Source organism: Lolium rigidum, chromosome 3 (genome assembly GCF_022539505.1).
Source record: "Lolium rigidum isolate FL_2022 chromosome 3, APGP_CSIRO_Lrig_0.1, whole genome shotgun sequence".
Taxonomy (NCBI): domain Eukaryota; kingdom Viridiplantae; phylum Streptophyta; class Magnoliopsida; order Poales; family Poaceae; genus Lolium; species Lolium rigidum.
Window position 1 is genome coordinate 283,859,060 of NC_061510.1, and position 23,876 is coordinate 283,882,935.

At 46.0% G+C, this 23,876-nt stretch overlaps 5 protein-coding genes across 5 annotated transcripts; 2 read left to right on the forward strand and 3 right to left on the reverse strand.

Annotated features, from left to right (window-relative positions):
• Positions 1-745: 745 nt before the first annotated feature.
• Positions 746-4,283, reverse strand: LOC124703500 (AP-2 complex subunit sigma). The gene is made up of 6 exons (XM_047235708.1): positions 4,157-4,283; positions 3,962-4,060; positions 3,822-3,872; positions 2,554-2,727; positions 1,882-1,941; positions 746-988 (listed from the first exon to the last, which is right to left on the reverse strand). The coding sequence occupies exons 1-6, from the start codon at positions 4,157-4,159 to the stop codon at positions 947-949; spliced, it is 429 nt and encodes a 142-aa protein (XP_047091664.1). The 5' UTR covers positions 4,160-4,283; the 3' UTR covers positions 746-946.
• A 2,306-nt stretch (positions 4,284-6,589) lies between these two features.
• Positions 6,590-7,198, reverse strand: LOC124699597 (21.9 kDa heat shock protein-like). Its single transcript, XM_047231873.1, has one exon. The coding sequence runs from the start codon at positions 7,196-7,198 to the stop codon at positions 6,590-6,592; it is 609 nt and encodes a 202-aa protein (XP_047087829.1).
• Positions 7,199-10,103: 2,905 nt separating this feature from the next.
• LOC124696609 lies at positions 10,104-11,231 on the forward strand. The gene has a single exon (XM_047229315.1). The coding sequence runs from the start codon at positions 10,104-10,106 to the stop codon at positions 11,229-11,231; it is 1,128 nt and encodes a 375-aa protein (XP_047085271.1).
• A 4,673-nt stretch (positions 11,232-15,904) lies between these two features.
• Positions 15,905-16,513, reverse strand: LOC124699598 (21.9 kDa heat shock protein-like). The gene has a single exon (XM_047231874.1). The coding sequence runs from the start codon at positions 16,511-16,513 to the stop codon at positions 15,905-15,907; it is 609 nt and encodes a 202-aa protein (XP_047087830.1).
• Positions 16,514-19,785: 3,272 nt separating this feature from the next.
• LOC124696611 lies at positions 19,786-20,910 on the forward strand. Its single transcript, XM_047229316.1, has one exon. It carries the CDS (start codon positions 19,786-19,788, stop codon positions 20,908-20,910), a length of 1,125 nt encoding a protein of 374 aa, XP_047085272.1.
• Positions 20,911-23,876: the final 2,966 nt, after the last annotated feature.

Sequence of the window (23,876 nt, forward strand, 5' to 3'; positions counted from 1 at the left end):
CGTTATCCGTAAAAAGTAAGGAAAAACATACAAGTAAAGCATTATCCAACCCAATCAGATCTGCACACAGCACCGTAGAGAACAATCTCGTACGTCACCTACCATCCGGCTGTATACGGTACGTATTAACATATTCTCCTGACGGATGCTGTATGCGGTCCGTGTGGCACGACTCACGTGTGATCCCCACACGCAGTACCTCCGTATTATGTTCCGTGGTCCATTCCATGCCATCAAATATGCTTACGAGTACCGCAGGCCTGTGCTACTCTACGTAGTGACAACAGTACACTAGGAAAAGTAAAAAAGCTCGATCATCTCTATGGTGTACACATTCATCAGTGCCGTAATTTGGGATTACTACCAACGAGAAAACTATTTTTTTTTTGAAACGAACGAGAAAACTAATTTCACCCACCTGAACCCGTTGTTCTGGAACGTACCGCACGTACTGAGATACTGCTTGGTGTACTTCCGCTGGATTAATCAGTTCACAACTCAATACGACCTTCCAATTAACTTCCCTCCTGTTGTCGACAGAATGCATATCATAAATTCAGATCCTTCTGCAGTAATAGCTGTTGAGCGTTAAAGGCCTAGGCAAACGCGTTTCCGACACTAACTTCGGTTCCAAGTGTATGCAAACGAGCTTAACTACATCTTAAGCCAAACCGTAAGTATCTTGAAACGAGCGGCAGTACACAAAATTCTATTAACAAAACGAATGAATGACAGCTGCAATGGATTTGGATGAATAGACTGTTGTTTATCATTATATTTGGATAAAAAATACTGCTGTTAGATTCCCACAAAGTTCAAATATCAGTGAACTCAGAATACACCGGTGATAAAGATAGAACAACTATACAAGATTGAACATAACATGGTATGATAACTGCATACATTCTCAAAGGAGAGTTTTGAACGGCTTCATCAAACAAATTACTTAGTCCAGCTTCTCCAGTTCGCCCATCCTCTCTATTATTGCCTGCAAGTATGTTAGGTGCTGACAGTTACTTATTTTTGGAATACATAGGCCCGTGTCCAGCGATTTCAGTAAATCACAGAAGTTGAAAATACATAATTTGCTGACCGTACAGATCACTGCAAGTGTTACTTCATCAAGAAGAAGAAAGGAAGCATTAAACATGCCGAACCAACATGTCCATAAGCATCCACTTTTGCTCAGGGTGCTGCTTGTTGCAAGTGTTAAGAAACCGTTTGAGTTCAAACTATGAAACTGTGTGTCTTTTTATGTGCTAGCTTGATCGCTTGGTTTACAACCAACAACAGAAATTGAGCTAACCTACTTGCTGCTTGTTTAACACTCTTTAAACACACCTAACTATGATAGTTTAGGGAACACATGAACACACTTTTAGTGGCACCACTGGGCTTCCACAAATCGAGGCTGACACCACTAGCTCTGATCCAGAATGGTTAGGTTAAGAGGTTTAATGCACCAACATGACTTGTACTGCCTAAACAAAAGATAAAACGAAGTCTGAAATAGTGAAGGGACATGTTAGACCCCCACTGTAGCCCTAGTCCCCACCTCATTCTTTATGCAAATAAAAAAAATATGAAAAAATTCAACCCAAGTGGATCTCAACTCAAGAAAGCTCATGAATTTGATCTTAGCATAGTATATTGCCATGCCATCCTTACGGAAAAGAAAAGGCTAATACCACAACAATTCTAGACAGCATAAGCTGGCCAATCATAGGTCTCCCAATGGGGCTAAACTGAGTTCTGTTTCCTTCATTTCATACGGTATTAAAATGAGGAAATCGATATATACATCTACTGAATGCGATAAAAAGAAATAAATAATTACGATCAACACTATTGTGTCAGAAAAAAGAACAAAGAGATGCACACCTTTTTGCTTGTCTCTTGCAGCTCTCCAGCAAGAATAAACTCATCTAATATCAAGTAAACCTGCATGACAAAGTGAAATAAGAACAAGATACTTCCAAAAGAACTGCAAACTACATGGTAAAGCATATTTTACACGGGTGCAAATAAATGATTAATTGTTGAAAAACAACCTGATACTACGCTGATACAGAGAGAGGTTGCGTAACAGAAATGGTCAAGATGTCAGTAAAACCTATATGCTCTAAGTGGATAACTATTTCACACATCTCAGTAGCATCCACACATTATATTATTATTATTATTATTATTATTATTATATTATTGCATAACCTGAACCCTATCAATAATTTTATATCATGAAATTCATTAAGTTGTTGGTGAACATAATTGCAACATAAAGCTTAGTAAGTTTGGATCTTGGATATACAGAGGAACTTCGCTAAGCTACATTATTCTAACAAACCATATACGCATATCAAGTGAACTGGTACCCCTCGAATCAAATGTTAATTGTTACACATAATATTAATTATGGTTATGCAAAAATATATTGAGAAGAAAAGTATGAATTGGTTAGCCAAACATGTGTATGTTCTAATACATAAAAAGGGATCAGAACAAGACCATAAGCTGAGTAGGGAAAGTGTGAGCCAGGGATGAAAAAACAGTTACCTTATGAAAATTAAATACTAAATCAAGCTCACAGACGTTGCTGAAGAAATGGTCCAGTATCTCAACGAACAAGTGGATGCATTCCAAGTATGCCAACTCATTGTCTGTGATATCTACACAAATTGCGAAAAATAGTCCAGCATATCTCCTGTAGATAACTTTGTGCGTGCGAAACTGCATCAGAAAAATTCCACAATGAGACAAAAAAAACACAAACCAAGCAAATTTAAGGTTCAAGTGCTGCTATAGATCATATGCCAGATTTTACAGTCTGGAATCAGTCAATGCACTAGGAAACTACAAAGCCAGATCTACTAACTTTAGCAATGAAATTGAATCAATGGATTCATCAGAAATCAAGTTCAGATGGAAAAGATAACAAAGAGGTTCTATATTGTTACACTTCCATATATACTTTAGTTGTCAATTGCAAAATTAAATTTAGCTATGTGTAGATATCCAACAAGGAGCTAATCAGTCGACACAATATTTTCTCATATAGCAAGTCCAATAGTGAATAAAAGGTCTTATAACATGTCTATTTACATTCTTTTGAGACAAACAATAGAATAGGGTAAGTCATGTTTTCCTCACTTTCTCAAAGTCTCAATCCAGATGTAACTAATACCTAAGGTTTAAGTGGGTGTAAGCAAAGGTCATAACGTGTCTATATACATTCTTTTGAGCCAAACAATAGAATAGGGTAAGTCATATTGATAAGACAGTGGAAAAGTCTTGTTACTAGACGAGAAATCAATAATCGGACCGTGTATAAGCAAACATACAAGTGAATTGCAGACAACAGAATCTTGGATTACCCCAGTAGTTGAAAACAATTTGGATTCACTAAAGACTGTTGTGTGTTGATAGTAAATCATACCCCTTTTCGTATTCCCTTAGAACTAAAATGAATAAACCGCTATCCTAACTATCGTTCTTTGGAAAATTTATACTACAAGAAATCATATATCTTAATCCATAGCAGCTGCATAATAAGCCAGCACAGAATAAAAGGAAGATATAACTCATGCACACAATTCACATCGCAATTAATAGTTTCTCGCTTCCAATCCCATCGATCAGCTCAAGAAAGTCTGCTGATTTAAGCACCCAGCCAACCAAACTGCAAATGAAAGAAGAGTCCTTTCGCTGGTACCTAGTCTCTGGCAGAAGGCTACTCCTAAGCTAACTAGTCATTTTTGTGCCAAGAGAAAATTGTGCAGCCGAAAATAGCTCAGGATCGAATCAATATCAAGCAGTCGACATACCTCCACGAAGTTGGTGAACTTGGGGTCCCGATTGACCACCAGCCGGTGCACCTGTAAACCAGCGAGGAAACGGGATCAACAAAGGACAAACCGAAACTGGAATCGGACGGAACTAATGGTGATCCGCGCAACCCTCTCACCTCGTACTCGACCTTGTGCTTCTCGGAGTCCTCGAGCGGGACGTAGTACTTGGCCAGCCGCGTCTTCCCCTGCCGGTTCTGCAGCAGGATGAACCGGATCTGCACCGCCAAATCCAAGAAATGGAAGAATATTTAGCCGGTCTCGATTAGACGCAAAGCTGGTTGAATTGGTTTTGAACCGATTCGTTGCGGTACCATGTCGTAAGATGGGGTCGTAATCGGGGATGGCTTCGGGTCGATTTGGAAATCGATTTAGGTTTGGGGAGAGACTGGGGAATCCCCTTCTCTTCCTCTCTCTCTCTCTCTCCTTGACCACGTAGTCTGAAACTCTGAAAGACCGTTGTATCCCCAATTGATTCCATATATTTTGGTCCACTTTGGACAGAGATTTAATGCTCCTGGGCACCAGTGCTCCTGCTATTTTAAAAACAAATAAAAATCATATTTATATGTTTTAAAAAAAATAGAGAAAAAAATTATGGTGTAGCTAATGAATTGTTTCATAAACGTGCAAAATTTCAATTTCAAATACAAAAAATTCTAGGCTACACAAAAATAACAAACGTGTGGATCTGGGTGTGCATATTTCAAATCTCCAAATTTTAATAAATTTTGTCTTTTTTGTGTAGTCTACAATATAAAGAATTTCATATTAAAATTTTACACGCTTGTAGGTTACGCCATTTATTATGTCTAGATTTATTTTCAGATTTTTTTGAAACGTATGATTTTCGAATTTTTTTAAACAGCAGGAGTATTGGTGCCCATGAGTCAAAGACACTTTTCGGTCCACTTTGAACTATTTTTCTAAAATAAATATTTTGCACCAGTGAACCACTTTGAGTTAATTTGTCCCAATCATGCTAATTGACCGAAGAAAAAAATACTATTCCTTCGGGCGAGACAAATTCTCGCTCTAACTGAGGTGACTTCATCAAATCATCTTAGTTATACCCTATATCTACGAATCATAACTTAAGTTCAAGTTCGATTCGTGTAACAACTAAAATTGCTAGCCTCATTTCCCCCCTTCCTCCCTCTCACCCACCTACAATAACTTGAGAGTCCACCCTCTCTCGCGGGAGCCCCTCCGACTCAACTCCGACGGCGCCGGCGTCTGGAGAAGAGAAGGAGGGGTTGCCCGCCGTGTATATAGTAGATGTAGTTGTGGCTGTAAGCCGGCAGTGGGCTCTTTGCCAAGTAGTTGGAGCGAATTTTGGGATTTCTCCAGCTAGATCCCAAGTCTAGGGTTCTTCCTTTTGCTTCTCTTGCTCCTTTGGTTAGAACATGATGTATAGGATTGGAGCACCGCTTCCTCAAATAAAGCAGAGGCTGATGGCCACTTGGTGCTGAGAAAGTGATGCGCTGTGAAGCTTCTCCTGGCCGGCCATGGTGGCTAGGGGGAGAGGTGGTGCGGCATGGTCAACGGTGCGCGGTTGCTTGTCATGGCTAGCCGTGGAGGCAAGGGGGGAAAGCAACGCGCCTTCTTTCTTTCTTCTTCGACGAGGTGGTGGTCCGTGGTGGTGCTACCCCTGGATGCTGTTGTTCCCCTCCGTTTTGGTAGCCGTGGTGGCGACCAAGACTGGGAGATAGTAGGATCTGGAGGTGGTGGAGAAGATGGCGAAGCTTCTCGAGCAGAGATTCCCAAGCGGCGGCATCCAGCGCCGTTGCTATTTTGGCCGACGGGGCCACTCTGCACCTGTTAAGTTGCTACTCACAGGATCTCTCTTCCTCCAGCGTCGGAGGACTAATTGACCTCAGCACGGCATGCATCACAGCCTCCGCACCAAGTGGTTTTGTCCCCGGAGTGGAGAAGGTGGCCGTCGCTGCAAGGTCAACAATGGCGTCGGCATAGAAGGACTTGATCGCGTTTCCAGATTTTTCGCAAGGTCTTTTTCGCAAAAAGCAAGGACCGTTGTGTAATTTCTTTTTCTTTGAGGATCTTGCTTGTACTTGTAACCTGCCGAGTTAAATGAAGCTTCGGGTCCTCTGGACCCTTCTCCCGTTCAAAAAAAAAGTTTGTGGTACACGATATAGCATAACATATAGAATGTTATGATATACGGCGCATCATTTTATTTGATTTTTTAAAAATATTTTTAAAAAATGGTGGCAGAAGCATGTACACAAGAGATCAAAAGTGAATTTCCGCACATAAATTGTCTATCTCAAATGCTATAATTGCATCTTGGACATACTCCAATTTGTGGATAATTTAAATTAAAATCACCAAGGAGAGCAATCTGTAGGAAATTATCGTACATGTTTTTGTACAAACAAGAAGTTACAAACGCAACTTTTGCTTATGAGAACACGCAAGTACTACTACTCTTGATGGTCCAAGAGATTAAATCAGTACAAAATTTAGAGTAGAAGTAGTAAATGTTTCGATTGATCAAAGGATCCAACATCAGCTCATAAGTGTAAACACAAGACAACTCTCGCCACGTTAATATTGGACAGAAATCCCATTTTATCGGCAATACAGAACAACCTCACAATTACATGCAAACATCACCGTTACCACACACACATAGATAAAGGCATTTCCGCTTATGAACACGTGAACAACCGAATAGTTCTCCTCATCGTTATCTCCTGCTCAAGTCACAAGCGCTCTGTGCTCGATCACACATCGGCCTTCGACGTCCTGACCTCCGCGCCCTTGCCACCGCTGTTGGCGTCCTCCCCAGCGATGCTGATGACGCGGGGCTCCCGCCTGGGGTGCTCGGCGACCTTGGGCACCGTGACGGTGAGCACGCCGTCCTCCAGGCGCGCGGCGACGCGGTCGACGTCAGCGCCGGCAGGCATGCGGAACCGGCGCCAGAACCTCCCCGCAGCGCGCTCGGCGCGGTGCCACCGCTCGCCCTCCTTCTCCTCGTCCGCCCTGCGCTCGCCGGAGACCCGCAGCACGCGGTTGTCCTCCACCTCCACCTTCACGTCGTCCCGCCGCACCCCGGGCACGTCCAGCGAGATGACGTGCGCGTCGGGCGTCTCCTTCCAGTCGCACCTCGCCAGCGCCACCGCCGGGGAGATTGCCCCCGTCTGGCTGCTGGCCGACGCCGGCCTGGAGGACACCGCGAGCGGCGTCTGCTCCAGCACCCGGAACGGGTCGTCGAGCAGGTCCCATAGCCCGCCGCTCAGGCCGTACGGCACCAGCGCGGCCACGGGCGGGGCCAGCACGGCCATCGCGACAAAAGCCGCTACCGCCAGAGCCTTCTTGGACACAGTCGCCATTGCTACACTCTCCTGTATACGAAGCTTCAACTACTGTTGGATGGACCGCTCTGTTTCGCGCTAGCTCTCGATCGTGTTAATTCGTCAGCGTGTGTGTCGATTCTTTTCCTTACTCGAGAAGTGGTCATGTGGCGTGAGCTCGCCGGTATTTATACAGGTTGTGACAGGTCGATTTCCATGCAAGCAGCTAGCTCGAGGACTCGAGAAGGTTCGTTCGTTTGATCCCATTTCTACGAGCTTCCGGAGATATGGAGGTTGGTGGCCAGGAATTCCCGGAGACTCGAGAGATGTCTTCTGCCTGGTTGGGCCTAGTTGTCTCACTGGGCTTAATATATGGTCCAGCTAAGACATAGTCCGAACTTTTTTTTCTCCCTCTCCGGTGAGCCGTTGCCCCGCAGCCACCGCCAGTTGAACCTGAGCCCTGCCAGCCCGCGGCTGGCGTGCTGCCCCTCTCTGCCCGAAGATCCTCTTCCGCCGGTCCACCGCCACCCCAGCCACCCCTCTAAGCTCCACACCCTTCTTTTCTAGCACTTGTGACCTCGCACTCGCACCTCTGGTTAAAATAGCCGGCTATAGCCGATAGCCGCGAATTTTTTTGAAGCTATGAAAGGCTATAGCCGGGCTATAGCGGGCTATAGCCATATAGCGGATTTGCTAAATAATGAAAAAAAATTGGGCATCATATAGTCATATATATATCAATAATTCACAAATTAATAACATAATAACATCTTCACATAGGAGATACACATAATAGTTCACACATAGTTAAATACATAGTTTTGTCTAAATATTACAACATCATTATGTAGTTTAGGACATAGTTATGCCCATAATTACATAACTATAAGCTTGGTGGCTATTTGAAAAAGCAAATGGGCCGGTCGACTAGAATTTTTGGTCCAAAATTTTGGACCCATTGAGCGGGAAGTTAGCGGCTATGAGGCTAAATTAAGGCTAAATAGCCTTAGCCGGGCTATTGGCGGCTATTTCTGTTTTAGCCTCTAAAGCCTCTAGCTATAGCCGCAGGCCTCGCGAAAGGCTATAGCCGGCTATTTTAAACAGAGACTTGCACCCTCTACTTGAGTTTCTTTCTCGCCATCGCCCTCTACGGCGCGGCAACCACGTCGTCATCGGCTATGGTTCGCTAGTCTCTCCTCCTCTCCTCTCTTCATTGTTTTTGGGTAGTGTGTGCAAGGAAGAAGAGAATCTTAAGAAGATAAGGTGGGGATTGGATAAGATAGGCCCATAGCACGAATGTAGGAGCGTTGATCTATCCGTATTGAGTTTGATCGAGCCCTAAGCTAAATCTCAGTTTGTTGAAAATTATCAAAATTGTTAATATGTAGACCAATTTTACGATCACATGTAGATAATCTATGTTGATACCAAAGTTGTGATACCCTCAGATTGTTACGAAATAGTTTAACGACTTATATGTTGTTCTGAAGGGCAAAACTAAGTTATGGGTCTAGTTTTGAAGCCCTCTTCCATACAAAGCCAAGGGCAAAAATATGATGCAAATCAACCAGATGATATTGAGCTACAAATCATTTTAAAACCCAACTTGTAATAGCATGCACCCAAAAATTTCTCTTTCCCTACTATGCATACTGAAGCAAGAGAAATTAAACGGCATACATGCAAAGTAAAACATTTTTCATGTATAGAAAATTAGAGTGTCGTAAGAATAAAAATCCTCCCATCTTGTACTTAATTTCACTCACTTCTCTGTTTCACCCTAATGGTGTAGAGGAGAGTGAAGACCAGCCTCATCAATACTACCGAATGGCTGCCACGGTGTCGAGGCTGGGAAAAATATCATCGTGGTGACATGCCTCCACCACCTAATAGGTGGACAAGGATGTCACCACCGCAAACATTCAGAAGTAGGGAAGTGTTTAACAGTTTGCTCTACGAGGGGGCGAGGTTGGTGAAGCCAAATAAGAGGAGGCTGACATATTTTAGGAGGAAGATGTTGGCCACTAACAAAATTAGGAGGTGATGGATAATGTATAACAAGAGCAAAAGGCTCGTAAGGATGATGTGGGCGGTGAATGGACTAAGACTTAGGTATGCATGTATTTTGGAGATTGAGGATTTAGCCTATGTTAAACATCTATATGTGGCTGGCTGAATGTCGTTATAATTTATTCATGATTCATTGAAGTGAAAAAATAGTTGCGAACAAATCACAACCATCAATGTTTTCAGAATAGTCTCACAGAGACCTTGTATGACCCTTTCTATTCAAGTGGAGTGAACGCCGTTAGCTAGCATCGTACTACTTGAGGATAATTGAATAGAATACCGAGAAGTATAATTAATTTTAGTTTTGCTAATTCTTAGTCGGCTGAGAATTAAGTTAGGGATGGTACATCTTTTTTGACTTTGTATCGTGTGGGATGTAAATTGTAAGTGGGTTGTTACTAAAAAAAATTCTTTGCAAAGGGTAGCAACTGGAGTTTTTTCAGTTGTAATAAATACGTTACAACTAAGAAGAAATAGTTTACAATACAAAATCGTGAGATCCCATCACGTGACTAATAATTAATTTTCGGTCGATTGAGAATTAGGCACGCCCGAATAATAATCAGTTAACACATGTGCAGAAGTATAGCGTTACGTGGAAGGTCAGCCGTGTGCACCGCCATAAACAGCTCCGAGTCTCCGACTCTGTTGCAAACTCAAAAATAAACGCAGCTAGCTGCTTCCAAATCCGATTCCAGCTTGATCTTGGATTGCTCTACGTGCTCTTCGGGGCTGTATCATCAACTGATTCTTTCCAACGCCGACTCGGATCGGTCTACACGTGCTAGCCATGGTTATATAAACTACGCCGTAACCAGCTACAGCATCATCCCAAAAAATTTGAACCCGTGAGCGATCGATTGGCCGGGCAGACATGTCGTCGCGGAAGCGCTTCTCGCTGCCGGTGGTGCTCGCCTTCCTCCTCGCGCTAATCTTCCTCGCCGGCACAGGCTTCACGGTTCATCACAAGGATCATAGTTACCTGACATCAGGCTCACGAACGGGCAAAGTTTCTGAAGATCCCGGCGCAATCTCGCGTAAACTGCTACGCATAGTCCATGGAGCGAAACAAGCCAAGAAGGAGCCGTCGGGCGGCAAGGCTTTACCGAGGGGCATCGTGCACGGCACGTCCAACCTCGAGATGGTGTCCATGGTCGGCGACCCTGAGAAGCAGCACGGTGGCACCTCGAAGAGCCTCTTAGCGATCCCGGTGGGCATCAAGAACAAGGCCGCCGTCGACAAGCTCGTCTCCAAGTTCCCGGCGGACAGATTCACCTTGATGGTCTTCCACTACGACGGCGCCGGGGAGGATCAGTGGGATGACCTCGAGTGGTCGCGCCGCGCGGTGCACGTGTCGGCGCGTGGCCAGACCAAGTGGTGGTTCGCCAAGCGGTTCCTGCACCCCGACATTGTCGCCGAGTACGACTACGTCTTCCTGTGGGACGAGGACGTCGAGGTGGACGCCTTCGACCCAGTCCGGTACCTCGACATCGTCAAGAGAGAAGGGCTTGAGGTATCTCAGCCGGCGCTCGACCGCCGGTCCGAGATCCACCACGGCATCACGGCGCGTGCAGCAACCAACGGAGGAGGCGACGTGCACCGGAGGTTCTACAAGGCGGCTTCGGCCTTGGGAGGAGGAGGGTGCGACGACAGCAGCACGGGGCCGCCGTGCGCGGGGTGGGTGGAGATGATGGTGCCGTTCTTCTCCCGCGCAGCGTGGCGCTGCAGCTGGGGCATGGTCCAGAACGACCTCGTGCACGCCTGGGGCCTCGACTACAAGCTTGGCTACTGCGCGCAGGGTGACCGGACGCTCAAGGTCGGCGTCGTCGACAGCGAGTACGTCCTACACAGGGGTGTCCCTACGCTCGGCGGCACCGAAGGCAAGGCCGCGGCTTTCCGGGTCGCAGTGAGGAGGCGATCGCATGCTGAGATGCAGATTTTCGACAGGAGATGGAAGGAAGCTGCAGCTAACGACGCGTCCTGGACAGATCCTTACCAGTAGCCAGCGAAGACAACTAGTAATCAGTATCTTCGGAGTAGATAGATAGGAGCAGAATGTTTTACTGATCGATCAAGATGGCTTGATATCTTCATATATTCTTGTACAGCATCACAAATTTGTGCCCTGTTTAAGCTCTTCTCATTCTATTTGTTTGTTTCGGCAAATTTTGTTGTTAGAGTAACCATTGGGATGTGTACTGAGATGTTTTCAAATACTCTTACAAATTAAAAGCAACTATCAGCAAGGAACAGTGCACAACTGACTACTGATGTGAGTGCTGGCTGATGTTTCAGAACCGTGCTAGGGACCTTATCCCTGCAGGCAAGGAGTTGCAGATCTAAATTGATCAGATCGATTTGCTGATTTTGCATCTACTCCTTGGTAACATTAAACATGTCTTAAATTCTTAAATTTAGACCAATCTAAGACATGCATGTTTAATGGGACAGAGGGGGTATAAGGTTCTTCTAAATAATCAACATTGAGACCAAGTTGCAATATCCAAAAGGCCACATTCGTGCATCAGTAAAGAGCATCACAGGCGGGCCCGATTTGGTTATGAAGTACAATTCCCAAAACATAACCTGATGATTGGCAATAAAGCTACACTTACGGATGATTTTGTTACGGAAACAACCTACGGGATGGGCATACGAGACTGGTGGTAATCTTTTTCCCACCCGTGATGTTCGGGCACTGACCATGTCGAGGTCGAGGTCCCCGTCGCTCTTGGCCAAGGCAGTGAGCTTGGGGAAGAAGTCAACGGTGGTCATGGATGAAGTAGGTGTCGCTATTGAGGTCCCTGATGTCAATGCAGTTGCACTGGGACTTCGGCATTTTGTCAAACAAGTGGTCGGCGTCGGAGCGTCCAGGCAACTGGTGTCAATGGCGGTGACGCTGTGACCTGCCCTACCCTGCACTGGACGAGCATGCTCGGAGAAGACATCAGTGAGGGTCTCCGTAGGTGTGAAGCCATAGTTGTTGCCGCTGCTGCCCAGCTGGTCGGCAACCATCGCCTTATCCTTAAGGATTTCGTCCTCCCTTATCCGAGCAGCCACCGTATCCTTCAAGATTTCGTCCTCCCTTATCCGAGCAAGGGACGATGCACATGAGATGCTGGAAGGAGATCGCGACCGCACAGCTGTTTGAATATCACCACGCAAGCCCTTGACGTACTGGTCGACGAAGGACTTGATGTTGAGGTCAGAGTCGAGATCTAACACGCGGTGAAGACGCTCCCAGAACGCCGCCGTGTACTCGACAACCGTCCCTGTCTGCTTCAGCTCGATCAATGAGCGCATGTGTTGGTGGAACATCCTCACGGACATTTCGCCGAACAGGTGGTACGCAGGAAGTGAGGTGGTGATGTTTTTGTGGATTATGTTGGCTCTAGTACCAGATTGTCGTGTCCCAGGGATGGAAGCACGGCAGATTCAGCGGGATACAGTGGATTACCACGATTTGAGGGAGAATTAGGATGAGAAATCAGAGAAAAGGGGTGAGGAACAGAGAAACGGAGGTGAGAGGATTCAGGCTTGATTCATTTTCAACATCTCCTCATTCTGGTTACAAGGCTGGTACTTATACAGCTCCTACCCATCCCACACAACGTTGGCCCTCGGCCCATCTCATATCCCAGGCCCAAGTTACTAACCATATGGTAACGGCCCATAGCTGGGGTGTTACAGTGATCCATTCATTGATTTCCACCTCAGCGCGTAGACTTCAGTCCGTAAAGAGGAGTCCGTAGGTGTAGGGTAACCGCGTAGATTCTCCACTTCCTTACACCCCGAGCGCGCTAGGTATTTAGAGCGCCACACGAAAGCGATAATCCATCCGTTACATAATTCTTGACATGTTTTTATTCTAAGTTTAAAATAAAATCACAACAATAATTATGAAATAGAGGAAAAAAACAAACAGAATTTATAACACACGAACGGCGTGATTTTTCCATCACCCATCGTAACGGATCATGGACCATTGGATAGATGCAAGCTAGAGATGGATGACAACTTTGTTTTTTTTTTTTTGATTTTTTTCAGGTGCCATGTGGCGAACGGCCACTGGATCATGCCCTATGGGGTCCATAAGAAAAGCTCCGAGGTGGAAGTGCTACGTCCTCGACAATGGTGATTCGTACTCTCGGCTCTCCATCGACGACGACAAAGCTAGTCGGTTATTATTCCCTGATATACTGGTGTTGGTACTCTTGTCGATGTTGTATAACTGCTTCAATGGTTGCGTGCGTGCACGCAGCCTTGGCATTACGGCTCAAAAAATTATGGGAGAACTTTCGTTGGTATCTACATGTCTATGGTTTGTTATCTATTTTTGGCTGCCTTCAGAAGAGTACAAGATTATGTTCCGAAAGAAGAAGGAAATTGAAGACCTCGAAGATTTGTTACTATGTTTTAGTCTTTATTTTGTAATCGTTGGAGTCAATTCATGTATCTCTACCATGTACTATTTGTTGCTATGAATATATGTGGTATTGATTGTCAAAAAAAAAAGACATGTACACATAGGGATTATGATATTACGATGACTCTTTTTGATTTTTTTTTTCTATCAGGCAAAAAGGCCATGGCAAATTGGCAACCTGATTTCTCTTGAATAGGCGAACCGCACGAACTACATGCAGTTAATCTTACATAAGCCATTAGTATGCATGATAAATAGAAAAGATGTATCTCCTTCTTGAAGGTTAGTTTGGATAATACAAAAGTCATGTCAAAGCATAAGTCACAAAATAAAACCACGTATGCCACACGATCCAAATTACTTAAAACAGACAATTTTGCAACAAAGTTCAAATAAGGGACATGGTTTATTCATAAGAAGGGTAACACCGTTGTTCTACGTGTATTAATTTTTTCACATGGAAAAAAAATACAAATCCTCAATTACTCATGTGCATGGATCAAGGTCAGTGTTGTCGACAACGAGTACGTCCTCCACAGGGGAGTCCCTAGCCCCTACGCTTGGCAGCACTCCGGATTTCCAGGTGGCCATGAGGACGACAAGCAAATAACGAAGAATGATAAAGGAAAACGTAGCGGAGACACGAGATTTAACGTGGAAAACCCCTTGTAACACAGAAGGGGAGAAAACCACGGCCGCCTGCCAGCAAAACTTCACTATATCGGGGAGTGTTTACAAACGTCGTGGGTTATCTTATGATCTGATAAATCCTAACCGGCGGCTTACAAGATGTATATATAGGCGGTGCCAACGATCCGTACCGTTCCGCGGGGGACTGCCGCCCCCGCACCCCCCTTCGCAGGCGTCCCTGCAGGGCACGATGTATGGGCTAATTTCAGACTCCCCTACGCTTCGGCCCAAGCCTACCGACGACGGGACTCGCTCCGCTTGTCAGAAGTTAGCCTCCTTTTAACACATTCAGATGCAGATATTCGACTGGAGATGCTAGACAGACCATTTACGCATAGTCCTAGACCACTAGCTGTCAGTATCTTCGAAGTTAGATGAAAAGTGTAGTTACTTAGTACACGATTTTACTGATCTAGATAGTCACAGCGCTTGTATACGATGGGGTGAAATCTTTACATGTTGATGCACAACATCACAAACTTATGCTATATATAAGCTCTCCGCATTCTCTTGGCTCTTTTCAACGCAAAAGGTGTGTTTACTAAAATAATGTCAAGTACGTTGAAATAGAAGCAGCTATGTGAAAGAAACAATGCACTAGAAACCTAGAATAGGCTTGCTCAATCAGCTCTCTATTGTTTCCAAGCAACGCGCCTCAGCTCTGTTATTTGGCTGGGAGTAAAATACATCACGCGTCACCAAATTTAGCAACCTTACCAGGGATAGAGATTTGGTGCACATGGGCACCAGTGATCTCGTTTTTAAAATAAATTAAAAATCATATTTTTAAGTTTCAAAAAATTATGAAAAAAAATCTGCATATAGCCAATAATGTATCCCACAAACGTGTAAAAAATCAATTTCAAATACTTTATATTTTAAGCTACACAAAAAAGACAAAAATGCAGATCTGAGTAGTCATTTTCAAATCTAAAAAAAACATGTCAGATTTGTTATTTTTGTCTGGCTCAAAGTATAAAGAATTTTGGGTTGAGATTTTTTATGATTGTGAGATGTATCACTAACAATCTACAGAATTATTTTTCAGATTTTTTAATAAATAATAAATATTTTTTAATTTTATTAAAATAGCGAGAGAGCTCGGGAGTCAAAAGCACTTTTCGCCTTACCAGCCTCTATCACCATACATAGTAATACTTAATATACGGTAACTAAAGACGGCTCATGGCCTGTATAAGTCATTGGCAAGGGTATAGCCTCGTATTTTGCTGACTTGGCCTAAATTTGGCCCCATATGTCAGCCACCTACCACTAGAGAGAGTATTTTTTTTCAGTAGCAAAAAACTAAAAAGGGCTAAATTAAAAAAAGACTAAGCTAAGAGGATAACGCTGGCGCTTTTCTCCTCCGTTCTAGCACCGACGACAGCTCATTAGTATTGAACAGAAATCCCATTTCATCGGCAATACAGAGCAACCTCACAATTTACCACACACACACATAGGCAAAGGCATTTCCACATATGAACGCGTGAACAACCGATAGTTAGTTCTCCAAATCGTGATATCCTGCACAAGTCACAATCGCTCTCTGTGCTCGATCACACATCGGCCTTCGACGTCCTGACCTCCGCGCCCTTGCCACCGCTGTTGGCGTCCTCCCCGGCGATGCTGATGACGCGGGGCTCCCGCCTGCGGTGCTCGGCGACCTTGGGCACCGTGACGGTGAGCACGCCGTCCTCGAGGCGCGCGGTGACGCGGTCGACGTCGGCGCCGGCGGGCATGCGGAACCGGCGCCAGAACCTCCCCGCGGCGCGCTCGGCGCGGTGCCACCGCTCGCCCTCCTTCTCCTCGTCCGCCCTGCGCTCGCCGGAGACCCGCAGCACGCGGTTGTCCTCCACCTCCACCTTCACGTCGTCCCGCCGCACCCCGGGCACGTCGAGCGAGATGACGTGCGCGTCGGGCGTCTCCTTCCAGTCGCACCTCGCCAGCGCCACCGCCGGGGAGATTGCCCCCGCCTGGCTGCTGGCCGACGCCGGCCTGGAGGACACCGCGAGCGGCGTCTGCTCCAGCACCCGGAACGGGTCGTCGAGCAGGTCCCATAGCCCGCCGCTCAGGCCGTACGGCACCAGCGCGGCCACGGGCGGGGCCAGCACGGCCATCGCGACAAAAGCCGCTACCGCCAGAGCCTTCTTGGACACAGCCGCCATTGCTACACTGTTCTGTACACGAAGCTTCAACTGTTGGATGGACCGCTTTGTTTAGCGCTCTCGATTGTGTTGATTCTTTTCCTTGCTCGAGATGTGGCGTGAGCTCGCCGGTATTTATACAGGTTGTGACAGGTCGATTTCAATGCAAGCAGCTAGCTCGAGGACTCGAGAAGGTTCGTTCGTTTGATCCCAATTCTACGAGCTTCCGGAGGTATGGAGGTTGGTGGCCAGGAGTTCCCGGAGACTCGAGAGATGTCTTCTGCCTGGTTGGGCCTAGTTGTCTCACTGGGATTAATATATGGGTCCAGTTAAGACATAGTCCGAACTTTTTTTTCTCCCTCTCCGGTGAGCCGTTGCCCCGCAGCCACCGCCAGTTGAACCTGAGCCCGGCCTGCCAGCCCGCGGCCGGCGTGCTGCCCCTCTCTGCCTGAAGCTCCTCCTCCGCCGGTCTGCCACCCCAGCCACCCCTCTAAGCCCCACACACTTCTTTTTTAGCACGTGCGACCTCGCACTTGCACCCTCTACCCGAACTTTCTTTCTCGACATCGCCCTCTACGGCGCGGCGGCCACGTTGTCACTGACTACGGCTCGCTGGTCTCTCCTCCGCTCCTTTCTCCATTGTTTTTTGGTAGTGTGTGCAATGAAGAAGAGAATCTTGAGAAGATAAGGTAGGGAATGGATAAGATAGGCCCATAGCACGAATGTAGGAGTGTTGATCTGTCGGTGTTGAGTTTGATCGAGCCGTAAGCTAAACAGTTTGCTCAAAATTAGCAAAAATGTTAATATTTACACCAATTTTACGGTCACGCATGTACACAAGCTATGACCATATTGATACCAAAGTTGTGACACCCTTAGATTGTTACAAAATACTTTAACAACTTTATATGTTGTCCTGAAGGGCAAAACTAAGTTATCGGTCTAGTTTTGAAGCCCTCATCTATACAAAGCCAAGGGCAAAAAATGCAAATCAACTAGATGATATTGAGCTACAAATCAATTTAAATTCCAAAACCCAGCTTGTAATAGCATGAACCCACAAATTTCCCTTTCCCTACTATGCATAATGAAGCAAGAGAAATTAAACGGCATACATGCAAAGTACAACATTTTTCATATATATAAAATTAGAGTGTTGTAAGAATAAAATCGTCCCATCTTGTAGAGGAGATTGAAGACCAGCCTCACCAATACTACCGAATGGCTGCCACGATATTGAGGACGGGAAAAATATCATCGTGGTGGCATGCCTCCACCACCTCATAGGTGGACAAGGATGTCACCGCCGCAAACATTCAGAAGTAGGGAGGTGTTTAACTGTTTGCTCTATGAGGGGGCGAGGTTGGTGAAGCCAAATAAAAGGAGGATGGCATATGTTAGGAGGAAGATGTTGGCCACCGACAAGATTAGGAGGTGATGCATAAGGTACGACAAGAGAGCAAAAGGCTCATAAGGATGATGTGGGCGGTGAATGGACTAAGACTTAGGTATGCATGTATTTTGGAGATTGAAGATTTAGCCTACGTTAAACATCTATATGTGGCTGGTTGAATGTCGTTATAATTTATTCGTGATTCATTGAAGTGAAACCTGCCATAGATGTCACAAATATGTGTACTATCTCTAAAGAAAAAAAATATCGTTGGTGACATTTCTTAGCAAATATCCCAAAAGATGCATAGATTTTCCTCATTATTTAAGAAAGTTACGTATTCTTCTCTTTTTGTGAAAGAATAGTTGCGAACAAATCACAACCGCCAATTGTTTCAGAATAGTCTCACAGAGACCTTGTATGACCCTTTCTATTCTAGTGGAGTGAACGCAGTTAGCTAGCATCGTACTCGACGATGACTGAATAGAATACCAAGAAGTATAATTAATTTTGGTTTTGTTAATTCTTAGTCGGCTCTGGAACCGAAAAATTCCGGCGAGAATACGGGTTCAGGCCGAAAGAGGTCCAGAAAGGAGCCCGAACCCCATAAAATGAGTTCGGGGGCTGAAAAAGTGGACGGCGGCCCCGTATTTATACAGGGCGCGGGGGCGAGTTGAGTTCCAAAACCCTACTCCCTGGCCGCCGCTCCGTCGCATCTCCGCTCAACCTCCGGTGACAAATTGGTTCGTCGTCTTCGGCTCTTCCGCTCCGCCGCCACCACCCCTCCCCCCGCAATGGCGCGCGCCGAATCGGCGGTGGAAAATCGCCACCGCGTCCACCGGGTGTACGGTCGGAGGCGTACCGCGCGAGGCCGGCGCGCTCCGACGGAGCTTGGAACCGGGTGGCCCGCAAGCAGCCGCGTAGGTTCGCGCGCCTTCGAGCGCGCAGGCCGGCGCGCGATGGGGAAGCTGACGCGCCGCCCGCCGGCTCGTGCAGCCCGCCGCTGTCGACGCTTCCGTCATGCGGCGACGGCAACGAGTAGGCCGCCTCTCACCTGCGGAAGCTCTGCAGAGCCGGCGCCGTTCGAGGTGGCCGCGCTCGTCCTCTCATAGGCGGCGCTGGCGCGCGAAAAACCCTCCTCTGCCGCTAGTACATCCCTGTGACATCCCGGGGCTAATTTCGTAGTTTTTGGGGTCAAATTAGTGACATGAAGTAGGTTTAGTTATGTATTTTGATTAGTATGTGTAAATTATGTTCGAATGTAGTTCGATCGAAGCAAGATTTCGTTTCATTTCGCATGGATCATCGGAGCAAAATTTTCCGCGACTTTTGATTTTCGTTTTTCAGTTCGCGTTTTCGGTTTCTATTCTGTGCGGCGACTAAAAACATCAAAATTGAAAAATTCGGGAGACGGAACTGCGTGTTTTCGGTTCGAGTTTATACGCGTACTACTAGAGATGCTCTAAGTGCGTTGCAACTGAAGTTTTTTTCAGTTGTAATAAATACGTTACAATGAGAATAATTTACAATACAAAATCGTGAGATCCCATCACGTGACTAAGAATTAATTTTCGGTCGATTGAGAATTAGGCACGCCCGAATAATAATCAGTTAACACATGTGCAGAAGTATAGCGTTACGTGTGCACCGCCATAAACAGCTCCGAGTCTCCGACTCTGTTCCAAACTCAAAAATAAACGCAGCTGCTTCCAAATCCGATTCCAGCTTGATCTTGGATTGCTCTACGTGCACTTCGGGGCTGTATCATCAACTGATTCTTTCCAACGCCGACTCGGATCGGTCTACGTGCTAGTCCATGGTTATATAAACTACGCCGTAACCAGCGACAGCATCATCCCAAAAAAATTGAACCCGTGAGCGATCGATTGGCCGGGAAGACATGTCGTCGCGGAAGCGCTACTCGCTGCCGGTGGTGCTCGCCTTCCTCCTCGCGCTAATCTTCCTCGCCGGCACAGGCTTCACGATTCATCACAAGGATCATAGTAACCTGACATCAGGATCACGAACGGGCAATGTTTCTGAAGATCCCGGCGCAGTCTCGCGTAAACTGCTACGCATAGTCCATGGAGCGAAACAAGCCAAGAAGGAGCCGTCGGGCGGCAAGGCTTTACCGAGGGGCATCGTGCACGGCACGTCCAACCTCGAGATGGTGTCCATGGTCGGCGACCCTGAGAAGCATCACGGTGGCTCCTCGAAGAGCCTCTTAGCGATCCCGGTGGGCATCAAGAACAAGGCCGCCGTCGACAAGCTCGTCTCCAAGTTCCCGGCGGACAGATTCACCTTGATGGTCTTCCACTACGACGGCGCCGGGGAGGATCAGTGGGATGACCTCGAGTGGTCGCGCCGCGCGGTGCACGTGTCGGCGCGCGGCCAGACCAAGTGGTGGTTTGCCAAGCGGTTCCTGCACCCCGACATTGTCGCCGAGTACGACTACGTCTTCCTGTGGGACGAGGACGTCGAGGTGGACGCCTTCGACCCTGTCCGGTACCTCGACATCGTCAAGAGAGAAGGGCTTGAGGTATCTCAGCCGGCGCTCGACCGCCGCTCCGAGATCCACCACGGCATCACAGCGCGTGCAACCAACGGAGGAGGCGACGTGCACCGGAGGTTCTACAAGGCGGCTTCGGCCTTGGGAGGAGGAGGGTGCGACGACAGCAGCACGGGGCCGCCGTGCGCGGGGTGGGTGGAGATGATGGTGCCGGTCTTCTCCCGCGCAGCGTGGCGCTGCAGCTGGGGCATGGTCCAGAACGACCTCGTGCACGCCTGGGGCCTCGACTACAAGCTCGGCTACTGCGCGCAGGGCGACAGGACGCTCAAGGTCGGCGTCGTCGACAGCGAGTACGTCCTCCACAGGGGTGTCCCTACGCTCGGCGGCACCGAGGGCAAGGCCGCGGCCTTCCGGGTCGCGGTGAGGAGGCGATCGCATGCTGAGATGCAGATTTTCGACAGGAGATGGAAGGAAGCTGCAGCCAACGATGCGTCCTGGACAGACCCTTACCAGTAGCCAACGACGACAGCTTGTAATCAGTAGCTTCGGAGTAGATTAATAGGAGTAGTAGAATGTTTTACTGATCGATCAAGATGGCTTGAGGTCTTCATATATTCTTTCTTGTACAGCATCACAAATTTGTCGATAAATCTGTTCTCATTGTCATTGTTGTTGTTTCAGCAAAATATGTTGGTAGAGTAACCAATGGGATGTGTACTGAGATGTGTTCAAATACTCTTATAAATTAACACTACTAGAAAACGGGTCTTTAGCTCAAAGCTGCAAGGAGCATTAGTCCCGGATTTGATTTGATTCGCGACGGCTAGAACGCGCGGCAATCTCTAGTCCCGGTTGGTGATACAAACCGGGATTAAAGGTTATGTGTTGGGTGTGGCAGGCCGCGGGCACCTTTAGTCCCGATTGTTATCCCCAACCGGGAGTAAAGACCTTTTATTTGCGCCAAAACTAAGTTCTTTTTTGGTATATGTTATAATTTTGAATATTTGATAAGTGTTAAAATATGAATTTGATAACTATTGCATACTTTCGAATATGAACAAACTTTGAACATGAAAAGTATTTGAAATTTGGAGAAAGAATCCAAAACCATTTTCTATTTTGTAAAATAATTAATCTTTTTTTAGAGAAATAGGGGTACATCCCCCGGTTCCAAAAGATATTGAAACCAACCTCCAAACTACATCATTCAGGGTTTTCACAACTTAAGCATTTACAGACCATAACCCTCGGACAAACACACAGTTAAGGACACCAAGTTTTAAAACTACAACCCTTCAGACCACCAGAGGAAGAAAAGCGACAGACAAACAGCAGACGACATTTTTGGAAGAGGCCAGCCTTGAGACTCCCAAACCAACAGCACCACCCAGCTATCGTCGGTTGAGGACTTGGAAACCTGCTCCATCGCCCACCAGGATTAGGTCATTGGCTTGGAGAGTCCTCGACAGGTATTCAGATGTGATCAGCATCGGGCCAAAACCCCTCGTGATGTTCATGTCGCAGACTTCCAACGTAGATCTTGCTTTTTTCTGGGGAGTCAGCCAGGTTCCGGCCACAATAGCAGCGGTGGCAGCCCGAGCTAAGCTCTCCACCTTGCTCAGCAGTATCGTCAGCCCTTCTCTTTCTCCCTCCTTCAACAGAATCCTCCACTGAGCACAACTGCAAGCTAAGCGCCTCCACATTCCCTGCATTCCAACCCATTGAGCACGATTGAAAACATGGTCATTTTTGGTAATCCAGATAGTTCTCAGAACAACAGCAAAAATCATATTGCGAATCTTATTTTTCCTCTTATCATTCCACAGATAAGTAATGTCATGCATGTTTGAAATCTCCAGGTTAATATCCAGAGCAGCAACAAGCTCTTTCCAGATATTAGAAGCAACCACACAGTCAAAAAACAAGTGTTGATAAGTTTCTATTTCATTGCAGAAAACACAAGTTAAATCGTCAATATTTTGCCTTTTGACCAAATTATCTCTAGTGAGGAGCTTATTGTGGAAAAGTAACCAAAGGAAAAAATGAATTTTTGGGGGCACTTTGATTTTTCACACACAATGTATATAAACATCTTTAATCCCTACAAAATTGACTACAGTATACAAGGATTTTACACTGTACAAACCATTAGCTTCCTATTTCCAAATCAAACAATCCCGAGTATTACTTAACTGAATAGATTGAGCAATCTGCTGAATTTCCAGCCATGGCAACATCAATCTATGATCAAAACATCTCCTAAAAGTCATTTTTAAAGAAGACCCATCCCATAAATCAGCAGTGGTCTTACATTGTTCATTCACTAGGAAATAGACTTCCCAATATTGAATAGCCAAGGAGCAGGAGCCAAACCAATGATCCTCCCAGAACTTAATGTTTCTGCCATTCCCAACTTGCCACATATAACCCATCTTAGCAGCTTTGCTAGCCCACAACACCCCTTTCCAAAAGGGAGAGGCACACCAACATAAGAAGCAGAAAAAATATTAGGGTTACCCACATTATACTTATTGTCCACTATCTGTTTCCATAATTTGTTTTCACTTAGATGATATCTCTTAATCCAAGAGGCTAAAAGGCACATGTTCATTTCTGATAGATCAGGAATGCCCAAACCTCCATACTCCTTTTTCCTAGTGACCAGCCCCCAGTTAGCTAGATGATATTTATGATGACGCTCATAATTATCCCAGAGGCAGTGAGCCATCTGAGAATTAATGAGAGTAATGGCCCATTTAGGGAACTTGATCACACTAAGTAAATAGATAGGAATACTGGCCAAGACACTCCTAACCAGCTCTAGCTTAGCAGCATGGTTAAGGAGCTTCCCTCTCCACCCAGCAGCTCTTTTGAGGATTTTATCAACCACAGGTTGTATATCCTCTTTTTTGAGTTTACTATGATGAAGAGGAACCCCAAGATATTGCAGAGGGAAATCTCCCATCTTACAACTCAAAGACTGTGAAAAAACTTGTGCATCATCCTCCACAACATTAACAGGAACTAGATCACATTTATGGAAATTAATCCTCATCCCTAACATTTGTTCAAAACAAGCCAGGATCCATTTTAGATTTATGGCAGAAGTTAACCTATTTTCCAGGAAGAGTAGAGTATCATCAGCATATTGCATACTAATGATCCCTCCCCTTCCTAGTTCTTGCATGAGACCAGCTAGCTGTCCTCCACAAGCAGCTTTGGACAAGATTTTAGTAAAAACATCAGCCATGAAATTAAAAAGAATGGGGGAAATAGGCTCCCCCTGTGTCACCCCTCTACTGGTAAGGAAGAACTGAATATTGCAGTCATTAATCCTAACCCCAACAGAGCCATTATGAAAAATACCCTCAATAATAGACAACCATTTAGGGCTAAACCCCCTCATCTTCATAATTTTCAAAAGGAAATCTCTATCCACCCTGTCATAGTCTTTTTCATAGTCAAGTTTAAAAATAAAACCA

Coding starts and splice junctions, on each gene's coding strand:
- LOC124703500 (XM_047235708.1), bottom strand. Junction 3,873..3,961: donor AGCACAAGGTCGAGTACGAG/GTGAGAGGGTTG, acceptor GCTGGTTTACAG/GTGCACCGGCTGGTGGTCAA. Junction 989..1,881: donor TGCAAGAGACAAGCAAAAAG/GTGTGCATCTCT, acceptor ACATACTTGCAG/GCAATAATAGAGAGGATGGG.
- LOC124699597 (XM_047231873.1), bottom strand. CDS start 7,198: ATGGCGACTGTGTCCAAGAAGGCTCTGGCGGTAGCGGCTTTTGTCGCG.
- LOC124696609 (XM_047229315.1), top strand. CDS start 10,104: ATGTCGTCGCGGAAGCGCTTCTCGCTGCCGGTGGTGCTCGCCTTCCTC.
- LOC124699598 (XM_047231874.1), bottom strand. CDS start 16,513: ATGGCGGCTGTGTCCAAGAAGGCTCTGGCGGTAGCGGCTTTTGTCGCG.
- LOC124696611 (XM_047229316.1), top strand. CDS start 19,786: ATGTCGTCGCGGAAGCGCTACTCGCTGCCGGTGGTGCTCGCCTTCCTC.